At 38.2% G+C, this 24,738-nt stretch overlaps 1 protein-coding gene across 1 annotated transcript in view; it reads right to left on the bottom strand.

Annotated features, from left to right (window-relative positions):
* Positions 1–24,738, bottom strand: part of LOC110441481 (choline O-acetyltransferase-like) — a 52,299-nt gene that overhangs the window by 17,793 nt on the left and 9,768 nt on the right. The window contains exons 3-5 of the mRNA XM_021484642.1: positions 16,627–16,821; positions 4,370–4,488; positions 1,471–1,524 (exon numbers count right to left, since the gene is read on the bottom strand). Coding sequence (XP_021340317.1) covers positions 1,471–1,524; positions 4,370–4,488; positions 16,627–16,821 — 368 coding nt within the window. The remainder of the gene's footprint in view (positions 1–1,470; positions 1,525–4,369; positions 4,489–16,626; positions 16,822–24,738) is intronic.

Raw genomic sequence — 24,738 nt, 5'->3', positions numbered from 1 at the left:
GAACACAATATAATAATAAATTCATTAAAAAGAACTTCAACGAGTTCACATGGTGATAAATACAACGGCAAATATAAACACTCAATTTTTATACATCTAATGTTTTTTTTTTTTTGTTAAACGACTTGTTCTACCGTTGTCAGTACAATGTTACCGGGCGGATTACTATACTGGGTGCCTCCGACATGGTATTTCAGTGAGATAACACTATAAAGTCGGCATCAGATCCGCGCTATCACAGGGAGGCACTTACCCCAATATACCCTGTTTCCGGCACACATACACACATTCACGCTTACACAACACACATGGAGGCACATTCTTAAATGACCTTAGCTGTTATTAGGACGTTAAACAAAATCAAATCAAATCAGATCAAATCTGTGTAAAATAGGTTGGTTTTGAAACTAAATAAAGCCAGCAAAGATTCTCAAGTTAGTGAGAAAATGCTTCAGTGACCATGTGTTAATGTAGCGCAATGTCGCTACAATAAAGAACGAGAATAGCAGTTCAAGGACACAACTCCATAGAAACAATTTAAATTCAAGGTCACATAAAATGCAATAGCTATATTGAGACCAGTTGTATATTGCCTTGATCATTACTAGACTGGGAATGAAGTGAAATTGTACGTCTAACGCTGCTGAGTTTAGTTGATAAATTCCTAATAAAGAATCATACCAAAGAGAGTCTACCGTTAATTATACCTCACGTTTATATTCACATTCATTAAAGATTCATTTATTTTTATTTTTATTTAAGAGAAAATCGATGTGTATGAAAATACTAGTTAAGGGAATTATCTTGTTTTCAGCTGCGGTTATAGCACATGTGAATGGGATATCTAGCTCCTGCATAGACTTGGTACTCTGTCTGTGTTACATGCATACACAGTTTCGTTATTTTTTTACAAAAATCACAAAAATCAAAATTCAAATGAAATACCGATGAAGTAAAAATGCAATTTCACATTTATGTTTCCAGAAGATCCAAGTAACCCTATGTCAATAGTTAATGAAGAAACTTCAAACTGCAAATTAAATTCCCTGACAGATTTTAAATTATTCCTGTATAATAGCCGCAGATATATCTTGTTGAAGTGATAACTCATAGTGATTGACAAATCTGAGATATCAATATGAAAGCGAAACCGTCAAAGTTGCCGCTTAATTTCATATCATTAACAAAAAGTAACCACTTTCATGATAATTCTTGCGTAATTCTTTGGATGAGTAGGAAATGAGTTTACATGAAGACAGCACATGACGTGCTACGAACATAATGACCGACGATAAAGTAGACTGTCGCATGCAATGCCTGTATAGTTCTCCTCTATGCCATGTCTATGAAATATAAAAACAAAACGGTTTCTTCAATTTTGAATGATGATGACACGACACGATATCGATAAGAACATTTCATTTCATAGAAACATCGATGAAAATAGTGATTTGACGGATTAATGCTTACGCGTCAATAATTGTCTTGTAGTCAAGTATTCCGGAAATAAGTCTCGTTGCGTATCTGAAACAAAACACATCTTAAAGTTAATGTTCATGCTTCAGTTCAACCGCACCTTACCCTGAGCTGCACTCAAGGTAGGACAGAGTCTGAGAAATCAAATAACGAATTATGAGTAAAGTTAGACGAAATACTAGAAAATAAGCGATGAGGTTTGCATTAATGTGATCAATAACTTAAATTAAACAATTAAGCAATGATTAGTAATGTAAGATTAAATACGTAAGCGATCGTCAGTAATGTAAGATTAAATAAGAAAGCTATGCTCAGTAATATTATATTAAATACGGAAGCGATTATCAGTAATGTTAGATTAAGTAATGAAGTGATGATCATTCATTTAAACTGAATAAGTAAGCGATGATCAGTAAAGTTACATTAAATAAGAAAGTAATAACCAGCAATGTTAAATTAAAGACGTAAGCAAGTACTTAAAACTTAAAAAGCAAGCGATAATCTATCAGTAATTTTACCCTGAATATATTATTTTCTTAACTACTTATTAGACGTAGGTGTCACAAACGCAAGATTTTTTTAATGTTTATTGCTGTTTTACATGATGCTTGTCTTGGCAATGTCTTTTTGCTTTAAAAAGTGGCCAACCTCGAACAAACAAATCTTCCTATACCGTCCACTTAACACTTCATTCAGCTTTTGTCATTTCAACGTAACAGGACAAAGTGAATTGATCAAGGAGAAAGTCAAGGAGAAGTGTGGAATAGTCGCCAAACCCGACCCCTATACCACAGATTTACGATCGTGTAAACAATTTACCATGTCCAATAAAGAAGATTGGTTCTGTTGAAAATTAACATTACACCCGTTATGGGGCACACTCGGTGTCGTGCCGATATCTGAATGGCGTCGCGTTATAACCCCAACGAGCACTGCACGTGACCACTCACGACTCCCGCGCACTGGCATCACTGGAATCATAGGGACCCTGACAGCTTGTCAAAATGACAAGTAGGCCTCGCGACGGAGCTCCAGACCATTCTAATAACGTTGTTGGAGAGACGTGTTTTAGATTCCCAGCTAGTTCGTTGTCCTGCCGTCAATGGTTTGCGGAGGAGAGCCCTATATGACTGCTCGTGGAACGCTCGACACTATTCCCAAAAGGGGTATAAACGGGTCATTTTCCAAGCGTCTAATGAGACAGCTAAATGAACACGACGCCATTATCGGCTAATGGTTGAGATTGGAGATGGTTAGCAGTGTTTTACATTTCGGCTACTGGTGTGTACTTTCCCGCGGGATTCCGGAATTTTATCCCTGTATTTCACGAAGATTCGGTTTATCAACCTTGTTTTATGCTGGCTTAAAAAAGATCATGTTTCTTTTAGATTTTTTAAAACTAAATAAGCTCATTTTTTAAATTTAAATGTGATTTCGTCTAATCTTCTGCCTTGAATTCCTAAGCAATTAACAGGAGAATAGATTGTTCAAGGACGCATGTCCCTCCGGGTAAAACCTTCTTAGTCATTATTCTCTGAACGTTATCGAAGTATTAGCATGTACATCAGTTGATACATGAAATATAGGGTTAACATCTATGTATCCTTAATTCTAAGAACGGTTTTATTCACGATCTATACCAAACGAGGTAGCAGTGGTGTAAGTAGCGAGTTATCTTTCTTCTGTCATATTATACAGCGACCCAAGTGACTGTTGTGTTCTACAGCAATAAGCAAGTAGAAGTTAAGTTTGTCTTTGAATAAACCCCTAGATATTTGAATGTTTCAACGTCATAGGTGAAACATTTCTTCAGTAAGAAATATCACTGTATTAAAAACAATACAAGAATTCCATGGAAGCAGATGTGTCGCCCACGTTAACTGAGCTGATGTAACGTAATTAATATCTGGCATACTGTGTATAGCTGTCATTTTTAATGATGTCTAATGGCAATTATCCAATGATGAAGAAATGAAATACATTATATTTACTGATGCACCTTCGATCAGATTGAATCAGCTTTTAGCAAAATAAGTGAATTTGGTTGGGTATCAAGCAAAAGCGATGCACTTTGGTAAAAAATATGTAACGGGCAAAGTGAATCGCAATCCGATAATCCCTTCAAAGACATTATGAGGAAATCATCAGACAAGCAGATCACGGCAGCTAATTGTTTTTCGAGAAAGTGAAATTTAATTGGGGGTCATGGGTAAAGTAAGTTCACCAGAAAGATTTCAGCAAATCCGATAATTACTTCAAAACATATACTGTATTCTTGAATCATATCTGTACGAAAACCGTAATAACCACTGATAGCAATATTGAATTTTGAATCCACCCAAGAATAAATCAAAATCAAATTTGAGTGGGCTATCGATACTACAGGTGTGTGCAGAAATTTCATAAAAATCATCAAACCATTAAGAGATATCGCACAGAAGAAAAATATCTTTTAATGAAATTCAAGATGGCCGCTGGAGGGCATATTGATTTCCATTTTAGGGACAAAATAGAACCTGACAGGTTATTGATACTATAGGCACGTGTAATAGTTTTATGAAGTTATTACTGCTAGGGTAATCGGAAAACTTAAGGTTGTCACCAACATTAGGAATACTTCACGGCTTCAAGCCAAATTGTGTTGGAAAGATTTCAAAAACAGTACGTTTACTGTGTTGATGAAATACTCTTGTGTATTAAATGTCTCGGTTAAACATTGATACACACTTTTTTTTTTTTATGTCGGCAGGGACTAATAAACGTGAGTCGGTTATAATAAGCCGACTTATTAGCTGCATTCCCGGTGTATAAACATTCTAGATGCCCGTGAATATTGTTGGACCATCACTGTTAATACCAATCGGATGCATTGTGCTTTACAGTGCACACTTACCGGAGTTGATCCCTGCGGTCGATGAAGTGTTGTTTGGGAAATATCATCCCGGGGTTGGAGTTGATTGGGAGGGGCAGGCGATTCTTCATATACATGTCATCCAACCACCAGCTATACGCCTGGAATGGAACAATAAATAGAATAAGGGAATGGAAAACAATTAAAGGAATATGCAAATAAACACGTAATGACAGAGGTAGGAGACACCAGGACACGAAGTGTGTTTATAGAACAAAAGTCGAGTAAGGGGAAGAGACACGAGTACACGTACTGACAGAGGTAGGAGACACCGGGACACGAAGTGTGTTTACAGAACAAAAGTCGAGTAAGGCGAAGAGACACGAGTACACGTACACGTACTGACAGAGGTAGGAGACACCGGGACACGAAGTGTGTTTACAGAACAAAAGTCGAGTAAGGCGAAGAGACACGAGTACACGTACTGACAGAGGTAGGAGACACCGGGACACGAAGTGTGTTTACAGAACAAAAGTCGAGTAAGGCGAAGAGACACGAGTACACGTACTGACAGAGGTAGGAGACACCGGGACACGAAGTGTGTTTACAGAACAAAAGTCGAGTAAGGCGAAGAGACACGAGTACACGTACTGACAGAGGTAGGAGACACCGGGACACGAAGTGTGTTTACAGAACAAAAGTCGAGTAAGGCGAAGAGACACGAGTACACGTACTGACAGAGGTAGGAGACACCGGGACACGAAGTGTGTTTACAGAACAAAAGTCGAGTAAGGCGAAGAGACACGAGTACACGTACTGACAGAGGTAGGAGACACCGGGACACGAAGTGTGTTTACAGAACAAAAGTCGAGTAAGGCGAAGAGACACGAGTACACGTACTGACAGAGGTAGGAGACACCGGGACACGAAGTGTGTTTACAGAACAAAAGTCGAGTAAGGCGAAGAGACACGAGTACACGTACTGACAGAGGTAGGAGACACCGGGACACGAAGTGTGTTTACAGAACAAAAGTCGAGTAAGGCGAAGAGACACGAGTACACGTACTGACAGAGGTAGGAGACACCGGGACACGAAGTGTGTTTACAGAACAAAAGTCGAGTAAGGCGAAGAGACACGAGTACACGTACTGACAGAGGTAGGAGACACCGGGACACGAAGTGTGTTTACAGAACAAAAGTCGAGTAAGGCGAAGAGACACGAGTACACGTACTGACAGAGGTAGGAGACACCGGGACACGAAGTGTGTTTACAGAACAAAAGTCGAGTAAGGCGAAGAGACACGAGTACACGTACTGACAGAGGTAGGAGACACCGGGACACGAAGTGTGTTTACAGAACAAAAGTCGAGTAAGGCGAAGAGACACGAGTACACGTACTGACAGAGGTAGGAGACACCGGGACACGAAGTGTGTTTACAGAACAAAAGTCGAGTAAGGCGAAGAGACACGAGTACACGTACTGACAGAGGTAGGAGACACCGGGACACGAAGTGTGTTTACAGAACAAAAGTCGAGTAAGGCGAAGAGACACGAGTACACGTACTGACAGAGGTAGGAGACACCGGGACACGAAGTGTGTTTACAGAACAAAAGTCGAGTAAGGCGAAGAGACACGAGTACACGTACTGACAGAGGTAGGAGACACCGGGACACGAAGTGTGTTTACAGAACAAAAGTCGAGTAAGGCGAAGAGACACGAGTACACGTACTGACAGAGGTAGGAGACACCGGGACACGAAGTGTGTTTACAGAACAAAAGTCGAGTAAGGCGAAGAGACACGAGTACACGTACTGACAGAGGTAGGAGACACCGGGACACGAAGTGTGTTTACAGAACAAAAGTCGAGTAAGGCGAAGAGACACGAGTACACGTACTGACAGAGGTAGGAGACACCGGGACACGAAGTGTGTTTACAGAACAAAAGTCGAGTAAGGCGAAGAGACACGAGTACACGTACTGACAGAGGTAGGAGACACCGGGACACGAAGTGTGTTTACAGAACAAAAGTCGAGTAAGGCGAAGAGACACGAGTACACGTACTGACAGAGGTAGGAGACACCGGGACACGAAGTGTGTTTACAGAACAAAAGTCGAGTAAGGCGAAGAGACACGAGTACACGTACTGACAGAGGTAGGAGACACCGGGACACGAAGTGTGTTTACAGAACAAAAGTCGAGTAAGGCGAAGAGACACGAGTACACGTACTGACAGAGGTAGGAGACACCGGGACACGAAGTGTGTTTACAGAACAAAAGTCGAGTAAGGCGAAGAGACACGAGTACACGTACTGACAGAGGTAGGAGACACCGGGACACGAAGTGTGTTTACAGAACAAAAGTCGAGTAAGGCGAAGAGACACGAGTACACGTACTGACAGAGGTAGGAGACACCGGGACACGAAGTGTGTTTACAGAACAAAAGTCGAGTAAGGCGAAGAGACACGAGTACACGTACTGACAGAGGTAGGAGACACCGGGACACGAAGTGTGTTTACAGAACAAAAGTCGAGTAAGGCGAAGAGACACGAGTACACGTACTGACAGAGGTAGGAGACACCGGGACACGAAGTGTGTTTACAGAACAAAAGTCGAGTAAGGCGAAGAGACACGAGTACACGTACTGACAGAGGTAGGAGACACCGGGACACGAAGTGTGTTTACAGAACAAAAGTCGAGTAAGGCGAAGAGACACGAGTACACGTACTGACAGAGGTAGGAGACACCGGGACACGAAGTGTGTTTACAGAACAAAAGTCGAGTAAGGCGAAGAGACACGAGTACACGTACTGACAGAGGTAGGAGACACCGGGACACGAAGTGTGTTTACAGAACAAAAGTCGAGTAAGGCGAAGAGACACGAGTACACGTACTGACAGAGGTAGGAGACACCGGGACACGAAGTGTGTTTACAGAACAAAAGTCGAGTAAGGCGAAGAGACACGAGTACACGTACTGACAGAGGTAGGAGACACCGGGACACGAAGTGTGTTTACAGAACAAAAGTCGAGTAAGGCGAAGAGACACGAGTACACGTACTGACAGAGGTAGGAGACACCGGGACACGAAGTGTGTTTACAGAACAAAAGTCGAGTAAGGCGAAGAGACACGAGTACACGTACTGACAGAGGTAGGAGACACCGGGACACGAAGTGTGTTTACAGAACAAAAGTCGAGTAAGGCGAAGAGACACGAGTACACGTACTGACAGAGGTAGGAGACACCGGGACACGAAGTGTGTTTACAGAACAAAAGTCGAGTAAGGCGAAGAGACACGAGTACACGTACTGACAGAGGTAGGAGACACCGGGACACGAAGTGTGTTTACAGAACAAAAGTCGAGTAAGGCGAAGAGACACGAGTACACGTACTGACAGAGGTAGGAGACACCGGGACACGAAGTGTGTTTACAGAACAAAAGTCGAGTAAGGCGAAGAGACACGAGTACACGTACTGACAGAGGTAGGAGACACCGGGACACGAAGTGTGTTTACAGAACAAAAGTCGAGTAAGGCGAAGAGACACGAGTACACGTACTGACAGAGGTAGGAGACACCGGGACACGAAGTGTGTTTACAGAACAAAAGTCGAGTAAGGCGAAGAGACACGAGTACACGTACTGACAGAGGTAGGAGACACCGGGACACGAAGTGTGTTTACAGAACAAAAGTCGAGTAAGGCGAAGAGACACGAGTACACGTACTGACAGAGGTAGGAGACACCGGGACACGAAGTGTGTTTACAGAACAAAAGTCGAGTAAGGCGAAGAGACACGAGTACACGTACTGACAGAGGTAGGAGACACCGGGACACGAAGTGTGTTTACAGAACAAAAGTCGAGTAAGGCGAAGAGACACGAGTACACGTACTGACAGAGGTAGGAGACACCGGGACACGAAGTGTGTTTACAGAACAAAAGTCGAGTAAGGCGAAGAGACACGAGTACACGTACTGACAGAGGTAGGAGACACCGGGACACGAAGTGTGTTTACAGAACAAAAGTCGAGTAAGGCGAAGAGACACGAGTACACGTACTGACAGAGGTAGGAGACACCGGGACACGAAGTGTGTTTACAGAACAAAAGTCGAGTAAGGCGAAGAGACACGAGTACACGTACTGACAGAGGTAGGAGACACCGGGACACGAAGTGTGTTTACAGAACAAAAGTCGAGTAAGGCGAAGAGACACGAGTACACGTACTGACAGAGGTAGGAGACACCGGGACACGAAGTGTGTTTACAGAACAAAAGTCGAGTAAGGCGAAGAGACACGAGTACATGTACTGACAGAGGTAGGAGACACCGGGACACGAAGTGTGTTTACAGAACAAAAGTCGAGTAAGGCGAAGAGACACGAGTACATGTACTGACAGAGGTAGGAGACACCGGAACACGAAGTGTGTTTACAGAACAAAAGTCGAGTGAGGCAAAGAGACACGAGTACATGTACTGACAGAGGTAGGAGACACCGGGAAACGAAGTGTGTTTACAGAACAAAAGTCGAGTAAGGCGAAGAGACACGAGTACATGTACTGACAGATGTAGGAGACACCGGGACACGAAGTGTATTTACAGAACAAAAGTCGAGTAAGGCGAAGAGACACGAGTACACGTACGTGCAATAATTAAATGTGTACAAGCTTTAATTATAATGTGTACTATTATACTATTATCCGTTCATATATTACATACATTTGCATGGGCAAATAGATATTTACTGATCCGTAAGAAAAAATATCTGCAACTCGCAAAAACAGTCCGTTTCAGCAGAAAGAGGGTTGCAACAAGCACTGCTTTGAGAAGAAAATCAGTTAAACGTAATATAGTTTAAAGAGACGATAGAGAGCTTATCAGTTGTACGATCACAACAAGGGTAAACTGTAACAAACGGAACGAAAAGATAGAATTTAATAGAGGAACGTTTACAACAAGTGTGGATTTTGGCGGAGTAAAAAATGGAAGAAAAACAAGTGTTGATTTAAGTAGAGGAACGACGACATACAGCAAAGAAACAATTGAAAAATATAGGGTGGATTGTATTAGAAGGAGACGATTGTAATAATAGCGGATATATTCAGAGGGTTTGACAAGATTGGGTTGCAATAAATATACCACCGTCTTCTCGTCAACATAGCTAGAGTTCAGACAAAGGGTTTGTGACACATTTTTTGTGATGATTACTAAAATTAATGATAAACAAGAAAAATAAATAGAACACGACATACCAAGTTTATTAACACGCCAGATGCTGAATACATTTCATTCTCCATACCACGGAGTAATATAATCATGTGAAGCCCGGACTGGCTGATTTTGACATAAACGACAGGGCTTGAGCACGTTATCCCGGATTATGGACGCTTGATTTCTAATCGCCTATCCTTGTGTCATCTTGCTTCAGGCGGAGACTTCACTTCATCATGGAAATGTTGTTTCGTCGGGATTGGACCGAGATAGCAGTGTTTTATAAAAAGGAGATAAAAGAGCTGTAGCTACAGGCGTAAGATATTGGACTTCCAGTTAGGCCAATTTACTGCCGGCTAGTTTGTTGTATTTATTTCCCTTACAATGAATGTGCATCTGGCCGTTTACACAGTATCATCCCGCCTTCCTGTGATGCTGTTTACTCACCAAACATAGCAAGATCAACACACAAACTGGTGTTCCTCAAATTCAATGGACTTTGTTTCTCCCCTCGCATGACTTATTGATTAAGAACCATGTGCCACATGCGTCCTTGAAGCTCATCCGACATTCATGTTTGGATGTACACGTCAATAAATGATGCTGTCAAACATAACGAATTGGTATCGATAAATCACGCCATATATACAGCTTCATGGTTTTACGTGCAATGACCGACCACGATCTTCCCAATCCGGTAGATTCGGTGAATATATCGTTCACTCATAAGACTCGTACGATGGCCGACAAGAGCCTGACAAAAAGATGTGAATTTTCATATCTTTTTGGGCCATGGTACACTTTTATATGGTACACAAAGATATTAAAATTCAAATCTTTGTGTACCACGTAAAAGTGTACCATGGTACACAAAGAGAGGAAAGCAGAACTCGTTGCTTTTGTATCTTTCTGTACCAAAATAACGGCCGAAAACAGCCATGGTACAGAAACATGAGAAACCAACAGACGAAAAGGTTACTAAGTATGACAAATTACACCCCCATAAGGCTGTCATCACATACAATGAAATGTTATCGCACGGAATGTCTGTTATTTTTATTACACCAAATGAGCTACCAAACTATTACTTACTCATTTAAATTGAAATCAACTATTCAATATCCTGTACCGAATTTTATAAATGTTTTTAGTTAAAAAGGAAATCATTATGGATTATTATTCTAATACTTACATTTCTAATATGTATTCTATCTGCTTCAACTTCTCAAATGAAAGAAACTCCAAATCAGTTGAAAACGCCGACAGGGTCCGTAGGGGACAAGGGGACAATCAATTTAATTACTTTGAAGGATAGTGTACCTTTTTATATTGTTGTACGATTCTTTTATAATCTGGACATCTATCAAAACAAGGGAAATGACAAAAATATTCAGATGTCCTATATCCCTTTTGGAGACCCTGGCAAGGCCCCTTTACTTACACAATTGCAACTAACTCTGTTTTTCATCAGAAGTGATTAATGAACTTCACGACTTGTTTCGACGTTGTAATTAAGGCTTCACTATTCGGGGTCAGTTCTGGTCATAGTGTCTGATAACAACATTCCGATGCCCTGGTGGTCACTTTTTTCATATCTATATGTACCGTAGGTGGTACAAAAAGAAATGAAAAAAGTGTAACGCGGTACTAAAAGGAGAGAAGCTTTTATTTTGTACCGGGCAAAACTGTACCACGGTACAGAAAGATATGAAAAAAGTGTAACGCGTGATTTCATGGTACACTTTTTCATATCTATTGTACCGTAGGTGGTACAAAAAGAAATGAAAAAAGTGTAACGCGGTACTAAAAGGAGAGAAGCTTTCATATCTTTTTGTACCGGGCAAAAGTGTACCATGGTACAGAAAGATATGAAAATTCAAATAATTTTGCCGGCTTATATCGGCTGTTGCTACATATACATGTGAAAGTAAAGAGCATTTTGGTAAAGTTGTTTATAAACTGTATGTACCCTGGTACACTTTTACATGGTACACAAAGAATTGAATTTTCATATCTTTGTGTACCATATAAAAGTGTACCGTGGTACAAAAAGATATGAAAATTCACATCTGTTTGTCAGGCTCTTGTCGGCCATCGTAGTGCGATGACTCGTAAGTTAAGTGTAATACGAATGATTTGAATTTAAAAAAAACACAAAAAAACACCACTTTTTCATTTTACAACAATGATGAAACAAGTCATTGCAACTTATATTAATCACTATTGTAGGCCAGGATGTTAGCGCCCGGTTTTTTTTTTTTTTACTGTAGGAGGAAACTGGAGTACCAGGAGAAAACCCACGTGGTCAGGGCAGGAAACCCCATGCCTTTTTATGTCCGACCGGGGAATCGAACCCCGGCGCTTTGGTGAAGGGCGAGTGTGTTATCCGCTGCATGAACTGACCACCATTTGAATTTAATTTCCTTTATATATTTATATACATTGATAAATACTTTAATATACATATCTTAGCCAACGAAACTAATTATCATTACATATAAAATTATTAAACAATTATTATTTTCTCCAGTTTCTTAATGATACCCCTGGTCAGAGCCAGTGTTCTTTGTCACAATTATTTGTGTTTTCAAAGTGCTGCAATAGTCTAGACATTCTGATAGAGACCAAAACTCCCAAAATGATGACAATATATATTTGTTCATACATATCATATATTGAGGAAATTTCAATTTATATAACCATAAAAACACCATTTAAATCTATATTATCAATCATCGCAGAAAAAATGTCATGTCTATGAATGGTAATTGGACCTATTGGGGCGAGAAACCAATTATCATCGAAGCATTCCTTTGAAGACGATGAAACAAGCACCTATGCAGTTATCGATTGTTGTTTGACTTGGATGGCTATCTTTGAAGGCTATTATATCTCTGATATTTATTTCACGCGCTGACGATCGCGCGTGCGTGTTCGTTTCATTATTTGTCATAAAATCATCGATAATGATCGATCGACAGAATGTCTTTAACTCTGGCAGAAAAATCCAATTGTGACTCTTGAGATTTGCGCACAGTTTATGACGAAATGAAGCCGGTCAAACTAATTAGTTTTGTACACTGACAATTCGGACTTTAGTAGTTGCTCTGACTGAGACATCGTCAATAGCGGTAAATTCATGTTTCAATTTAATAAAGTATGCCTACAGATATTCTCATCTTCTACATAACCAGACAGACAGCGACAGTTATAGTAAGCTTGGTTGTATTCCAACTAAAAGTACACATGGTATGTCATACTCCACCTATTCCTGTAAGTACTTTCTACATTTTCCAAATGAAGCTTGTTTAAATCTCGTCGTTAAGAATTTTCTATTCAGTTATAAATAATTAATGCTGTGGACGATATGTTTAATGCTTTATTTACTTGAACATCGTGGTTTCCGTTATAAATGTCGACTGCTGACGTACACACTTACAAGACAAGTTTTCAAACATGTAGGTTGATGACGTATATGGATAAAATGTATAGTCGCCACCATGTTTGTATGATATAAACTTCGCGCATGCTCTTTAGTTTACCTTGTGGTTTGGTTGTCGCTACCCTAGTTCTCCCTAAGAGGACATGGCATTACTTGATTTGACCTAGATTTACAGGCGGGTGTCGTCGATGAAGCAGAGACGATTACCGTTCACACAAAAAAACCTGGCCTTATTTGCCTAGTACATTTTTTAAAAGTGTCTGTGTAAATATTTCAGCTTTTCGTAGGTTTGTCGATTTTAAGTTCGAATTTGGTTTTCTTGCTGATTTCTTGACTCAGGTCATCGGTATAAATAATAATTTAAAATCCCCGTACCACCGAAAAAAATTATCCCTCTACCAGCGCCAGAAAAAACTGTAACTTCGCATGAGAATTTGTTTTTCGGGCATGATTATGAGTACGATAAATCATTTTTTTTTAAAAAAGAAAATCTTGCTGGACTTTTATGAAAAAAAATTTAAGATAAAATAAACAAAATACAATCAACAACATTGTTCTTAGTGTAAAAATATCAACAGGGCTAGACAGCGCTTCGAAGCATTGACTTTGGATTGTTATACCACGGACTATCTAATTTCGTGGTTATACTATCTATCTAACAGATTGAGCTACTTACTAACCGTTGAGGGGAGGCTACTGTATATAGGAAAACCTGCATAGTATCGAGACAGGTATCCTTCATAATGTTTTCGAAGGAATAGTTTTTTTTGATCATAGTCCGATTGTAACACATGCAGTTGATCTCATTTGGGAAAGTTTCTTAAAACTCGTAGTCATAAACTTTACTAGTATGACAGTATTAACATAGAAAAGTTATGTGCACATACATTTTGCTTCGTACAAGTTACGGCCAATTTAAGCGGTGCAGATGCACTTGTATATTATATATAAACGTTATTTGCTTCCTTAGTAGAAGCAGATTATAATTTGATGTAGGTGATTTTTAAGTCAGGCTAAGACAACACGGTGTCGGTTCTATCTCTACATGGACGACCCTACTTTCTAGAACCAATTACCTAACAGTGCAAATCCCCGATGTGTTAAGTCGGACCATACGATATACCAAACCTGATAGCATAGAAAATGTGCTTCATAAATTAGTTCGAATCCCTATAATGCATACAGTCTGTACGTCATACAATAAGCATTGCACGTCAAAGAACTATGACACCATAATAATATAACTTCGAATAAAACCTAATTGAAGACTCTGTACCTCCAAAACACTTAACATCCTAGAGTATCTAATCATAACACTTAACCTTATAAAACAATGTACACGGTAATTCATTATCTAACCGTACTACTAAATTTCATAGAAGTACCGAGGTATATATCCTGGAACCTCTAATGGAAGTCTGACATCTAATGTATATGCAAGACCACACACTTGTGTTTTTCTAACGAATCAGAAAGCACTCATTTATTGCGCGGACGTATATATGTCCGCGCAATAAACTCGTACTTTCTGATTCGTTAGAAAAACACAAGGGTGTGGTCTTTCTTTTATCACATACCTTCCGTATTTGGTAGAGATCGTTACAAAGATTTTATAAAAATTGATATTTTTTGCAAATACTGTACACATGTGCAATGCATAACGTTGTATTTCATGGTCTGAAAATTGCTTGTATTACTATAACAAGATTCAACACTTATGTGATAAAACTAATATCCTTCACTTTGTATAAAATCACACAATAACCCAACATCTCACAGAATATCACACAATAACCAAACATATCACGGAATATCAAACAATAACCCAACTAATATCCTTCACTTTGTATAAAATCACACAATAACCCAACATCTCACAGAATATCACACAATAACCAAACATATCACGGAATATCAAACAATAACCCAACTAATATCCTTCACTTTGTATAAAATCACACAATAACCCAACATCTCACAGAATATCACACAATAACCAAACATATCACGGAATATCAAACAATAACCCAACTAATATCCTTCACTTTGTATAAAATCACACAATAACCCAACATCTCACAGAATATCACACAATAACCAAACATATCACGGAATATCAAACAATAACCCAACATATCACGGAATATCACACAATAACCCATCATGTTACAGAATATCACACAATAACCCAACATTTCACAGAACATCACACAATGACCCGACTTATACATTATAGAATACCGCAGCACAATTCTACAACATATTAACAATCTACCGCCACCTCATATTCGATAGAACATTGAACCACAACATATATACACCATAAAACTTACGAACACCTCCCAGCAAAGCTCACAGAATTTTACGTTATAGAATGTTTTGTTTTGTTCGGGTTTAATGCCCTTTCAACGTTTAATGTTGTATGTAGCATGAACTTAATAAAACCTCAAACGAAACCATTAAAGATAAACAAAACAAAACAAAACCACCATCTCAAAACAGTCAAAATAAACAAAACGTTTGAATATAAATCTGAAAAAAAAGTATCACTTCTTAGAGCTGCCGGTGCGGATTTTAGAGACTAAAGTAACGATTGTAAATACACGTTAGGTAAGATCGTGCTATATGTCGTTAATACCACTTAGAACCATCAGCAGCTCCTCGCCATATTTTATCTCTAATGATAAAAATAGATTTTGGTCTATAGGATGGATCCCACATTGTGTTGCGGTACGGCCTGATGGATGGACGCTAAGCGGAGGGCCTGGACTATCTGGCGTGATGTATGACTGCTTTGGGTGACTCTCCCAAGTTTCCCTTCCATCTCTCAACAGTTAATTACAGATACGTTACATGGACTGGTACAAGTTACAGAGAATTTACATCCAATAAGCCCATCTCCAATGACACCAGTCCAACACAAAACAAAGATGCCTTCCCTTAATTGCTTGCTTGAAAGGCTTTGTGCTCGGAAAGAGGGCGATCACATAGCGGCGAATTACCCAACTTGTCTGCTGCTGTTTTTGATTATACAAAATCTTGTCCAAATAAAAGTATTCTTTAATCACGGCTGCTCAATAAAGGCCAGTATGGCTCAGTCCGCCCGGTTTATTGGCCTCACACTTTTGCGGCTTGGCAATGCGATTGCCCATTAACGAGAAACATAAATGTACAAAAACGTGCAATTCAAGAAGTTTGCTTTTAAACAGATTATCGAATTGTAGAAATATTTCATTTCAACAATGTGTACTTTCTTCCGATAATGTGAAAGTTGGAAGAAGTACATGTGTTAGTGTATAGGCGGCAGTTCTAACATTACTGGTGTATTTAGATGCTTGAGCCATGTACATTGACATAGCTAGAATTTTTTGCTACTGACAAAAGAATTGTTGCTGAAATAAAAGACATTTTGTATTTTAAATTGAATTTTCTTACTTAAAACGTATTAAAACGGTATTTTTTCGTTTTGTTCAAAACTTATTTGCATTTTAAGATAATGTCTTAAAATTGAAAACGTCATATCCTTATGTTTAGTAATAATGCTATCGTAACAGGACAATTTTTTTTATCTTGAAAGAAGCTCTTAACCATATCACTGAAACAAAGTGCGTTTTGTGTGTTTTCAGTAGGTCAATAGGAACAATGTATGCATACCCAATTTTCCTTGGACTCGGCGAACAGTTTCAGTTGCTCCTGTAGGATCTCGCCGTCACCCCCCGGATCACAGAACTCCTTGATCAGAGCTTTTGTTTTGAGGTACTGCTGGGGGGACACGATGGGTCGTATGATGGCCAGGTATTTCTGGAATGTGCTGTGTAGCTCTGGCACTGGTAACTTCGGCAGCGGTTTCTAGAGGCAAAACAAAGGCACGATATATGTTGTACAGGAAGGAGATGACGAACTAAAACATTGATTCCTTTACGTTATTTATGGATTATATACATATACACATATTTTCATTTCAAATATAAATATCCTCGTTAACAGATCATTTGAAACATCAAAAGGTTATATATATTTGTAAGAAAAATGAGATTAACATAAATTGAATGTTTATTTTAAAGCATGGTTTTAAAATGGAAACCGCAAATTGATATTCATGTTCTTATTTCCATGTACAATCGATTTTAAAGACAGTATTCGCTTCCCAAAACAAGGTTTGGTCAACGGTTTCATTGTCAGTTTCATAGAGATAAAAAAATATAATATAAGAGTTATCACCTGTACCTTGAATATTTGACTTGGACATAATATAAAGACAATGTCATGGCCCTTATTTGACCCCACACTCCGTAAGAAAAAGAAAATGTCATTTGTTGCTGCATAGTGTCACGATACCCGGTGTATTTCTTGTGTGTATGATAGTTATTATTGACATTTAGTACCAAACAAAAGTCTGAAAGTACATTGGAGATATTTTACAAAAAAGTACAAAAAAAACCCACCCAGATATAGTTCAAGGTAGCGCAATAAATTATATATTGGATGTTTCTGAATGATGAGGCATGTACTTGTGGTGACACTAATTTACAAATTAATAATATAAAATAATTAGCACAATTATACTTCGATAATTATTTTCTGTATCAGTTAAAGTTAAAAAATTGTACAAATTCAGCTAAATAATAAGCAATAATCAAACCTGATAAAATTATATATGATACAGTAAAATAGAAATAAATGAACTTTCATATATTTCTAACGATGTAAGCTATCCAGGTATTACGCCCCTTTATAGTTGGCCGCTAATAAACATTGGCGCCGTCAGTCAACGGTAGTTCCGGTTTGAGATTTTTCGCAACGTGCGAATATTGCATGACTATTAACTCCTTAACCTAAGAGGCCTAAATCGGCTTGAAAAACTCAGTTAAGTGGTTAACAGTTCATGACAACGATGTCTACTCACGGTTCATATAATATAGATCTCATATGTATGCCACAGACATAAATATATAGTATATTACGGAATAGAACACTTAAAATACATGTCAATGTCGTTGTAGCACTTATCTGACCTACTTTTAAAACATTGCTTCCTGCGTTAATACAAAATAGCAGGGGGGATGTCAAAGGAGTTTGTTTGTTTTCTGCTTGTAGAACATTACATGTAATCCATATTTGTATTAACCGGAAAATCACGGCAAAGGTTGTCTGCTTCACTTCGAATGAGGAAAAACTCATTATTTATGTCTTTGACACGAAATTCTTCTGATTTAATCATTGATTATGAAAAGGAATATTTATTTGACCCTGTTGAACATTTAAATTTATGTAAACACGATATCCTTTTTCTAAATCCGAACTTTGAAAATTTGATCGTCAGCATCGGGAAAATCAGCTATTGGTAGTTAGAGGTTACACGGCGCCTGTCAAGAGTATCTCACCGTGTAAACCTCTAACACTGTTGGAGTATTAACGCCTATGTTCTAAACACCGATGTTATCATGTAAGTGTTTTTTGTTTTGTGTAAAAGGTGAAATGTGTAGTTTTGCATATATTCGCGATGTATTAGCAGAAATGTTATCGTTTTGATACCTTTGTCAACAATTTTTTGGGAGCATCTAACTCTATCTACTCTATGTCCATTACATGTCCTAGATATGTTATGCGTCCGAGTGATCAGCCTTTTACGTTGTTAGGCATGGGTAGTCCGCTGCCACCACGCCAATAAGGAAAGAAATCGTGTTCTGATAGTAAAGACTGTATGTAACACAACGCACAATAATCACATGTTACAACAAATATGGAATCAATCCGGAAAAGGAAGTGACCAGCATGGGACCGCTTATTAGTCAGTGACAAGAACGCTTAATATAAGAAAAAGAAAATAAAGTACTGGCACCCATTACAGCATGGTAGACGCTATGAGAATACAGCGCCAGATCGGCATACATTAAAGAACATATGGCATAATGTAGTGGGGATGTTGAAGTGAAGGACATGGGTGTTTATATCAGCCAACATTTTTCTTTTTAGGTGCAAGTGCGGATGAACTAATTACATGATCTGTATGGTGCTCTGGAAATAAATTGTCCATATGGCAAAACCTCTGACAAATGGCATAACAAACCTACAGAATGTGCAATAAATGTTGTGAGCTCAACATTGATAGTGAATTATTTCTAAACTAACACCAATATTACATGTACTACTGTATCAAGTCATGGGACAAATGGCTGTGTCAAAACTTTACTGGGCTGATTTTGTTGTCTGGACAAATAAAGGAATGGTGGTTGAAAGAATAACAATCAATAAAAACTTATGACAGAGTAATATGTTATTCAAGCTAGCATACTTTACAGTCATGAGTTTGTTGCTGAACTTTTCACTGTTAAAAGTGGTTTGCACTTGTATGAATAGGTTAGCAATGTTTGTGCCAACAATTTCTAAATGGATTATCATCAAAGTTTGAAATCTTGCATACATATACTGATATTGCAATTGATTCTCTCCATGATATAAGTACACATATGCAAAACTTAGCAATGACTTATTAATTTTTTGGGTTTGACACCTTGACGATAAGACAATATGTCCGCCTAACCGTAGTTGATAACCTCGGGCGATGTAGACTACGGTTAGCCGGACATATTGTCTTATCGTCAAGGTGTCAAACCCAAAAAATTAATAAGTCCTCGCTTCACCCCAGTCAGTGGAAAATAATAGAAAGACCATCGCCCGATGGTCATATGATTTAGTCTAAAACCTGTGTGGTAGTTTATAGCTATCTAAAATGGAAATAATTAGGCCTACCGAGAGTGTATAACACACATTCTGATAAGAAAACGAGCAGGCCTTTCATATTAATATTCACGGTTACCTTGACACATAATTTGAGAAAATCAATGACAATATTACTCCAGAAAAAAGACGTGTGTTTTCAATCATTTCAGCAATAGTTTCTCTATTGCATTAGAAGTTTATTTCCTCGTGTCTCCGTTAAAAAAGTGTCAAAAACGGGGCTACCGTCCTGACAGCATTTGTCGGACACCGAAACAATGTCGTAAACAACTGACGACGACTGCTTTGTTTACATTATACACTCTCTTCGTTGAAAAGAATATTTGATAATTATTAAAAAGGGAATATTTAGTGTTTTTTTTGTGTAAATATTTCTATATAAGTTGATTTCACCGCGCGACTTGTGAGGTACAGGTAGGAACGGGCGAAATAAGCTCACTCGATGGGTATCGGTCGAGTCCGTCATGCTCTATGATTTACAATGTACATACAAAGAGCGAATTAACTGTGTTACAAATATAACGCTTGATTGACACGCTATTGTTATACGTGTTAACCTCTGTGCCTGTGATGATAATTACGCCGTTTATCAAGACTTAATATCTAAATGTTATGAACAAATTTGAACAGTTCAGATATGCATATTAAATTATGTACAGTGTATTATAAGTAGATGTGCAGGTATGGGGGATCTATAATTTGTCGGTACGGATAGCCCAGTCACTCTTGTATATATATTACCCTGTTGGGGTACATGGTATGAGCATTAATTATTACATTAATAGTTTATTTCATATTTTCGTTTGTTTTATATTTCGTGTGCTTAAAATTTTGTTGGGATTATATTTCGTGGTTTTTATAAAACCACGAAATAAACGAAATTAAATCCCCAAACGAAATATTATGCTTTTACAGTATTAACAATTAGCACATAATATATTTTACAAAGTTTCCGTTCACAGAAGTTCGTTATAAATGTCTGAAATAAACATATACTATACTGATATTGGTCACAGCACACATAGATATGCATGTTTAAAAATATACGTAACAATTCGTCACATTTGTAACTCTGTGTTCCGATCGTCCATATTAATTGCTCGCTCATCCTAAAATCTTTGATTTTTAATGGCAATACCACATTTTTATGCTTATTTGTCAGTATGTCTTCAAAACGGCACATAAAACGATACACTGTCACTGACTGTAAAGGTCAACTCTCTCCCAGCGTAGACGTCGGACCTTTACACCGGACTTGACACAATGTTACGGTAGTGTTTGTGGCGCGTCAAAGGCACTTAATGCTACCAGTGTTCTTCCATTGTTATCAGATTAAGATGTTTTTACATGAGATGAATATCATGGGTAAAGAATTAATATTTTCTAGGCACCATAACTTATTGTCTCTTTCCGAATTATTGGTATATATTTGTTTTACCAGGGAAAATTTAATTTTATAATTATAAAAAAAACTCATATGACAAGTTATAATATGCAGAAATCCTCGACACAGATTGAGAAAAAAGAGGGCTGGACTGCTTCCACGGTATTTTGATAAAATGTCAGTGAAACAGTTTCAATGCATAAAACGGTCTAAAACTCGTTCAAAGTACTCTTGAAACAATCCTGTCCATATTATGATGTTTGAGCGATAGTGACTTTGTACAATAAGCGACCTTGTGACTTATTAACATGCAGACGACCGAATCGATATTTTTGTAAACATCTTACTCCATGTCATTTTACGAGCATTGAGTCATTGAGCATTGAAGTCATCTATTTTATAGAAATGAAATAGCTTTATGGTAGTGTGTTTTAAGTAAAAAGACCATAGAAGTGGTCTTTAAAACCCCTTACGAATACATTTCATTATTTGCTATAGTGTGAAAATTACTCCGACTGTGTGTCTTTTTGTACAAACATTTCCGTGTAAAAGATATTTCGATTTCTGATGGTTTTTGTCTGAATAGATAGTCGATGATGTATTAACAGATGATAGCAAATCCCTGCACAAATAAAGCGTAGAGACAAAATAAAACATGAACATGACCGAACAATTAGGGATTGTTTTCTGATTACAGAATCATATTTCTTGCGTCATGACTGTGGAAGCTTTGGTTTTAACTTTATTCCCTAGGATCCACCCCCTCCCTAATTAGTACAAAAATAACCACCAAGATTAATATAACAGTTGATAAACTTATAATACCAGACTCTATCAGCTGCTTGAATGCATCATGTGGTATTGGCTTGGTAACCTATTAGAACTACTTCTATACCAGGGCTATCACATGCACCTTGCTGCAGTAAGTTTTTTTTCATAATTGATCGAGATGCAGCACGAACTAACCAGGGTTTAAATGACATTAAATTGTTTCTAAGTTAATCGCCTCCTTATGTTGCATCGGGCGCAAAATAATGGGTTCAGTCTGAAATTAATCAAAATTTAGATTCGCTCTTTCCCCTATATGATTAAGTATCGGCATCTAATGTTTCAAGACGAATTATGTGATGAACGTTAATTAATCTTGACATGTTGTTCTGATAAAAAATGGAACAAAGATTTTAGTCACATCTGACAGCAGCAAGATGATATTTCGATATGTGCACATGTTTGTTAAGACTGTTACGAAATTCAAAGGATTTTTTTTGACCAATTTTAAGCAACAGGAATAACAAGCAAACCATAAAATTACTATAAAAATATATTTCATAAATGAATATCGATATTATGGATGAAACACACCAGGCTTGTCAAGTGTTTGGCAAATTAAGAACATTTCCCCAAGGGTTGAGACTCTCCCTTTCACCTCAAGGGGGTGGGTGACTGATTATTTTTCTTTTACCAGTTGACTCTGCAATATACCCAATGCAACATTGACGTTACGGGCTCAATGCATTGTTGACGTGACGTCATTGTATTGTTGACGTAACGCCATATAATGCTTTTTGACAGGGAATCCCCCGCCACAACGCTAGGAGGATACATGGATGTCTCAAACCGGGTAAGGTGTTGATACACCTATGCAGGGTAAGAGAACGGTATATCCTATGTAACCACAGCAATGCCCCAGATTGCACTCAGAACTATTAGTCCATTCCACAATATACCCAAACACACTTATATAAAGGTTTCAGTGTTTATAAGCGACATTGACATACAGAGTAAAAGTACGTTACTGCACTAGTAAGTAGTCTTTGAAACTGAAACCCAAATTCAGTAAACAAACGTTCGAGTATCAATTCTAATGCACCAGGTTCTGCAAACTTATGCAAGAGTTGCACCTACACCTGTGTGACCGTCATACAGGTATCTGCACTTAATGAGATAGATAGGAAATTACGTGGCACGGACGTAATGGCGTTATTACTGTGCTTACAAACACGAGGACAGGGTACCAGACGGCAGATGGCGTCATGCTTAGCACCAATGCCAATAGATAGGTGATGTGGGACTCCAATGGACCTGTGAAACCCCGGGTACTAAAGGTCACAGGGTTCGGTGCTATCACCACTCGACACAGGTGTAAGGGATACCGACTCCTGTGGGACTAGCACAGTGATGGATTGACGGGTATCAAGTGACAGTGATTACCTATTAATGTGCTAGTGCAGTAATTACACGTCCGTTCCGGAGGTCGTGTGTAAACAACATACGGGTTACCTATCCAATGTATGCGTGAAATGTTATGTAGCTAATTAATAAGAGTCTCCTTCACTTTATTATGATATTACGCTATGTTGGTACCTCCGGCGATTTCTAGTTGGGAGGCAGGGATACCACGGAGCTTAATACTGCGACCTTGTCTAAGTTATTGATGATATTTGATTTTAGCGTCGCTGTTTAATCTTACAACTCCAACCAATTGGATGGATCAAATTTTCTTATTTGTTAAATAAATGCGTTCATAGTTAAACATTGAGTGATACATAAGCATTATATTGTGTGTATACTATTTAATACAATACAACTTGGAAAGCCAAAACAAAAGCCTTAATGATTCTTCGTTAATAAAATATCATATAAATGTAATCCTCTCATGACCCTTCTGTTTAAAACGGCCCTAGCTTTCCTTAAATGCCGAATAAAAACAAATAAACAAGAAAAGTTAAGGAACAACAAATAACTCGTTACATACGGCATACATTTCGATCACTTCAAAAGTGGTGGCCACAGAACTCCATAGAATATCGGTTTGTTTTATAAACGACATATAGACACTTCGTCGTGATACAGTTTTAGGTAATCTCACATCATTCAGCCTTATACTATAACAATGTTCCTTTTTCGTACTTAAGCAGATATTCGGTTGCAATCATGAATAATTCAGTCTTGGATACTCGGCGACTTGAAACTGTCTGGCAGTTCAAATACTTTCTCCAGAGAAGTAAAACCCATTAGAGAAAGTACTAACAAGAATCTAGGCTATGAAAGATGTATCTCAGATAAGTATATAAACATACATTTCTAGTACTCAGACAGATGGAAAAAACCGATTCAGTAACGAATAATATAGATCGACTAAGTCTCAATGTACTTGCGAGGATTTGTAACCTATGCATTTTAAAGCAAGTGTATACTATCCCACAAGGCGTCGGAGTGACAATAGAACACTAACAAACAGGTGGGTGGGGGACCATCAGACGAATACTTGAAGTGGCGAGCTTAGTACATAGTTTTTGAGGACGTTTTTCTACTCTATCTGACTAAGCGGCAAAAGTTTAACATGATGGAAGTATCAACTGAAATTTTAATGTCAATGTAGAATGAGTGTGGGCTCATACATTTTCCTTAAAAAAATATGAATGGATGGAGGCAATTTTGTGTATATATTAGTTTTTTGTCTACTTGATTCCTGTCATTTGATGCATTTTCTTCCAGTGTTCTTGACACTTACTACTACAGGGATACTTGTGGAGTACATTTGTATGGTTATTATTCCGTTTGTTTTTATAATATCTCAGGCTGTGGGTGTGAACACAAATCCTGTGATTAAATGTTATTTTACTGACAATAATCATTAA

The sequence above is a fragment of the Mizuhopecten yessoensis genome, unplaced genomic scaffold (genome assembly GCF_002113885.1).
Source record: "Mizuhopecten yessoensis strain PY_sf001 unplaced genomic scaffold, ASM211388v2 scaffold715987, whole genome shotgun sequence".
Classification (NCBI taxonomy): Eukaryota; Metazoa; Mollusca; class Bivalvia; order Pectinida; family Pectinidae; genus Mizuhopecten; species Mizuhopecten yessoensis.
This window is presented reverse-complemented; position numbering and strand designations above follow the sequence as displayed.